This window comes from Oratosquilla oratoria, chromosome 13, assembly GCF_046742065.1.
Source record: "Oratosquilla oratoria isolate Oo_2021 chromosome 13, ASM4674206v1, whole genome shotgun sequence".
Classification (NCBI taxonomy): Eukaryota; Metazoa; Arthropoda; class Malacostraca; order Stomatopoda; family Squillidae; genus Oratosquilla; species Oratosquilla oratoria.
Window position 1 is genome coordinate 50,538,090 of NC_134789.1, and position 6,000 is coordinate 50,544,089.

General features: G+C 38.6%; 1 protein-coding gene across 2 annotated transcripts in view; it reads right to left on the reverse strand.

The window, feature by feature from the left end:
* The window catches only part of LOC143032424 (endonuclease 8-like 3), a 57,658-nt gene that overhangs the window by 50,925 nt on the left and 733 nt on the right, over positions 1-6,000 (reverse strand). For both annotated transcript variants that reach the window (XM_076197177.1, XM_076197176.1), the window contains exon 2: positions 287-435. In XM_076197177.1, coding sequence (XP_076053292.1) covers positions 287-435 — 149 coding nt within the window. The remainder of the gene's footprint in view (positions 1-286; positions 436-6,000) is intronic.

Sequence of the window (6,000 nt, forward strand, 5' to 3'; positions counted from 1 at the left end):
TAAACAAAGGATATCTAGTCAAATATAAAAAGCAGCTCACACTACTTATGTGCTGAGGTGGTTCACTTAGATATGATCACCCTGCACTATGATGACACTCCCTTCAGCTGAATAAAACTGTCTGGTGTTCTAGAGAACATATAACCATGATGAAGCAAGAAAGTCTTCAACATTTCACTAGTGTGATGTTCCTTATAATGAATCATTTTTGATTGAATAAAATCTAAGAGTTCATTACCACATTAAAGTATTACAACATTAATATCTACCTGTTCTGGGATCTTACCTCACAAAGCCACTCATGAGAAAATGCACCCGCAGACACACATCACCAAAGAAAGCGAAGAGTTCTTTTCCAAGTGTCTTAACATCATCCAATTTTCTTCCAACTAATATTTCATATCCAGAAGAATATAGGTTGCTTTTGGTGCCATCCTAAAACAGATAAAAAAAAATATATATATACAGTGAGTCCTTGTTATACAGTACATTTGCAGTCCTGAAAACCTTACCGCAAATTTAAATTACCGTATACCAAAACCAAGTTTTGACTTACGGCAGATGTACCTTCTTCCTGCTCTTTCCTCTTCAAAATATCTAATTTTACCTCCAAAACACGAACGGATACCGTATCTGTGAATTTTTCTTACCGTAAATAGAATTGAGGGTAGTAATTACCAAATACTGTAACTGTGAATTTACCGGATAAAGAATAACCGTATAAGGAGGACTCACTATATATATATATATATATATATATATACACAGATTGACCTCTCATTAACGGACACCACATTACCGGATATCGGATGCAACGGACAAAATCCGATGGTCTGGTCAGAAATCCGCTGGTCCAGTCCAACAGTCTAAATTTCGCAAGTAGGGTGACTGCATCCGTTAGTTCGGCATTTGTCCGCTGAGTGGCTGATGGCATGATGGCGCGCACTTTGTTTTGTTTACTAGTTAACAAGATCGTGATTGATGTGGACGTTAATTAGCTGTGTTTGCGGTGTTTTCGCTGTTTTGGCACTGCTGTTTAGTGCTGTGCAATCACTATGCCACCCAAAGCTAAAGCAAAGTATGTTAATCTAAATATTAAGAAGAAATTAGAGCTAATTAAGAAGTTCGAATCGGGTGTATCTGTGGCCAGAGTGTATGAGGAGTTTGGAGTTAAAAAACAAACAGTGAGTGATATTCATAAAGCGAAGGATAAGTTAAAGCAATATGCTACTCATTTTGATGTCTGTGTTGGTAAGGACAAGAAAGGTGTTGAACATGCTCGTAAGCATGTGAAAATTCCTCGTAGTAAGCACCTTGATGACGCAGTGTATAAATGGTATGTTCAGCGACGTTCGGTAAAGATGAAAATGCGTGGTGTTGAGATCATGGTCACTGCTAATAAATTTGCGAGTCAAATGAATATTGACTGTAAGGCTAGCACTGGTTGGTTGTGGCGTTTTAGAAACCGCCACAGTATTTGTAATAAAGTGGAATATGGGGAGGCTGGCAGTGCGGATGACGGTGCTGTTGAACCTTTCAGGTGATCTCCCCCCCAATACACACACACAAAAAAAAAAAATCCAAATCAACGGATTATTCACATCAACGGACACCGTTACCCCCCTTTTAGTCTGCTAATGAGAGGTCAATCTGTATATATATATATATATATATGTATATATATATACATATATATATACATATACATACATATATATATATATATATATATATATATTTCTAAACAGAAATGTAGTAGCACATTTGTAAATTACACACAGGAACCCACAGTCGGAGAAAGAATAAAATTCGAATAAAGAAAAATCCTATATTTCGGCTATCAACTGTAGCCCTCTTCCTGAAGAGGGCTACAGTTGATAGCCGAAAATATAGGATTTTTCTTTATTCGAAGTTTATTCTTTCTCCGACTTTGGGTTCCTGTGTGTAATATATATATATATATATATATATATATATATATATATATATATATATATATATATATATATATATATATATATATATATATTTATCCATATATCCATATATATATATACAGTATGTATAAATATATATATATATTTATATATACATATATTTACATATATATACATATACATACATTATATATATATATATATATATATATACATATACATACATATATATATATATATATATATATATATATATATATAATTATATATACATATACATATATATATATACATACATATATATATATATATATATATATATATATATATATATATATATATATATATATATATACATATATATATATACATATATATATACATATATATATATATATATACCTATATATATCTTCTAAAGGATAGGCAACAACGACAACACCTTCAGATGATGTCTCCTCTCAACATATAAAACAAGTATGAATTAAACATACATATATATATATATATATATATATATATATATATATATATCAATCAATATACCAAAGGCTTTTTCCCCCCTACATGGGGGTAGCCAAAAAAGAAAAAGGCATAGAAACCACTCCAACCCATTCCATTTCCTATATATTCCACTCCCCTCCACCCTCCTTCTTATCTTGGCACCTCCTGGATGATGGGCATCCCTGCATCCTGTCCACTGCCCTGGGTCAGAAGCAAGTGTTGCAAGACACAGCACATCCACAGCAAGGCTGCTTCATAAATTCAGCGACCCCCCCCCCTCTTCGTCCCCCCATGAAGAAAAGAAGATGTGGCAAAATCCCTTTGGGTTGCGTCATATTTTTTCTCATACATACTTCCTCACCCTCCATCCCCCCCCCACTTCCCCTCATGCATCACAGCATCATCTATACACAACCCCTCTCCATTCACCCCTATCTTCTGTCCTCTCTCGTCCTTCCTCAACAGACATTCCTCTCTTTTGTAATGCCCCTTTCACCCCATCCATCCATCTCATCCTAGGCCCCCCCTCATATTCACTTCCTCCACCTCTGCCTTCCACACTTCTTTTACTAATCTTTCTTCACTCATTCTTTCCATGTGTCCAAACCATCCCAATACTCTTTCATCAACCCTATCTCCCAACTCCCTTTCCACCCCTGTTCTCCTCCTCACCTCCTCATTTCTCATGCTATCCAGCCTAGTAACCCCTATCATACTTCTCAGACATTTCATCTCAAACATATTCAAACTCCTTCTCTCCCCCTCTCTCATGTTCCATGTTTCTGCCTCGTACAATGCTGTTGGCACAATCACTCCTTCATATAATCTCCTCTTAGCATCCATTCCCAAATGTCTATTTCTCGTTACACTTTTCAATCCACCAAGACATTTACTCATTTCTCTCAATCTACATTCTACCTCCACCCCAACTCCTCCCTTTCCTGCCACATTCGCACCCAAGTATCTAAAACTATCCACTTCCTCCAGTCTTTCACCCTTAATGCTCACTTCCAGTCTGCTGTCCCTCTCTCCCTTTGTACATCTCATCACCTTACTTTTACCCACATTTATCTTCAGATTCCTTCTTTCACACACCTTCTCAAACTCTGTCAATAACTTCCTCAATCCCTCCTCTGATCCTGCTACAAGCGCAGTGTCGTCAGCAAACAACAACTGGCTCACCTCCCACTTTTCTCTATTTTCTTTAATCATCTCCAACGCCTGACCAACTACCCTTGCATTCACCTCTCACACCACCCCATCCATGTAAAGATTGAACAGCCAGGGTGACATAACACATCCCTGACAAAGTCCCACCTTTACCTCAAACCATTCACTCTCTCCATTTCTAATCCTAACACAAGCTCTACTACTATGTATATATCCCCTATGGTAGGGGAGAAAGAATACTACCACAAAATGTTTCCACTTGAGTCATAAAAGGCGACAAAAAAGGGACAGGGATAGGACTAGGCATTCTACTCTTTGTAGCCCCAAAGGGGGAATTCCTGAAAAAACTAAAGGCATAAGAGGGTCTGGGAGGAGTTTTCCAAACAGAATCCTAAGGTTTGGGTCTTTTAATGCATATGGATATGGTACAGATGAGAGTAAAAGGGAAGAGATAGGCAGTATGTTTGTGAGAAGAAAGATGGATCTGTTGGCAGTGAGTGAAACAAAGTTGAAAGGGAGGGGCAAGTTTGAGTTTGGGAGTGTAGTTAGGAGGGTGTCAAGAGTGAAGAGAGGACAGGGGAGAGAAGGGGTAGCTATACTAGTAAGTCAAGAGAAAGGTAAATGTGTGGTGGAGTGGAAGGCAGTTTCTTCAAGGTTACTGTGGATGAAGATGAAACTGGGAAGGGAAATGTGGGCTTTTGTAAGTGCATATGGGCCTGGTAGTGAGAAGAGTGTAGAGGAAAGTTTTTTTTTTTTTTTTAAGATTTAAATGAGTGCATAGAGGGTTTAGGGAGAAATGTTAATGTAGTGGTATTGGGAAATCTCAATGCTAGGATAGAAGATGAACCAATACAGAATGGCTGGGAAGCGTGGAGTTCCTGGAAAAAAAATTGTAGTGGAGAGAGATGATGGTGAAGATGTGTCTAGAGAGTTGATGAAAGCAGATACAGTGTTTAGAAAGAAGTCAAGCATAAGTACACATAGGAGAGGGTGGTGGATGGAAAGGTGGTAGACAGGGCTTTAATGGACTATTTAGTGGTAACCAGGAGAAGAGTAGGGTATTTGGTGTACATGTTCTAAGGGGAGAGAGTGGGGGAATATCAGATAATTTTTGGTGGAAGGTAAGTTGAGAGTGGAGGATAGATGGGGAAAGAGGAAAATGACAGATGGTGGGGAGGTGCTTAGAGTAAACTCTTTAAATGAGAAAGAAAAGAAGGAGTACAAGAAGAGGCTGAGAGAAGAGTCGAAGGGAGTGAAGGATAGAGTAGAACTAGGAGTGAAGGAATGGGGGATGTTTCAAGGAGGGAGCCATAATGTGTGCAAAGATGGTATGTGGAACACAAAGGACAGGAGGAAATAGCTGAAAGGGTAGTGAGTGGTGAGATGATGAAGCAAAGAAGGTTGTAGAAGAGAAGAATCAAGCATTCACAGACTGGTTACAAAATAGGATGAGAGAATCATATGAGGTACAAAGAAAAGGGAAGAGAAGTAAAACATAAGATAAAGGAGGCAATGAGGAGAGACGTGAAAGTATTACAGAAAATTTTGAAAGCAATAAAAAGATGTTTTGGAAGGAAATTAAGAGAGGAAGAGGAGGCAAATCAAGTAGAGAAGAAAAGGTAAAAGGTGCAGATGGAGAGATGAGAATGAGAGAGACAGCAGTAAGAGTAAGATGGGCATAGTATTTTAAGGAGTTGCTATGTGGAGGATAGGGAGGGAAAGGTATTTGCAGTGGGAAGCACTAAGAAAATGACAGTGATGAATGAGGAAAATGGATGAGAAATAAGGAAAGATGATGTGAAAACAGTTATTAAAATTATGAGAGCAGGTAAGGCACCTAGATTGGATGGGTACCATGCAGTGCCATAAAAAGGGAGGTAAAGTGATGGTGGACTGGCTGGGAGAAGCTGCTTATGGACCTTCTAAAGGTCCTACCAAACCTGGGGTGGTGTCTCTCTTTGTTACCACTTCCATCTTTTAGTGATGGGTTTGGTGCTGTAACCTCCAGGGCTTTCCAGATGTAAATTACTATATAGCACTGTGTCTCTACAATGAAAAGAGCTTGAGGAGATTTAGCCTCTCCCAGTAACTCAGGGAGTCCCTGACCAACCTCCTTGTGGACCTGCTTGAGTTCCTGTATCTCCTTGACTTTGTGTGGAGGCCATAGCTGGCATACATACTCTAGCTTTGACATTGCTATGGTCTTCCACATATTCATAGGTAGCAATTGCTTGGGCTTCCTGATCTTAAAGGTCTGGAGGATCCATCCCCTCAATTTATGAGCAGCAATAGTGGTGTGGGTTATATTAATATATATGCTTTGAAGCCACAGTCATCACTCATCCACACCCCCAGGTCTCTCAGCATTCCCTTAGTTTGTATTTCCTCT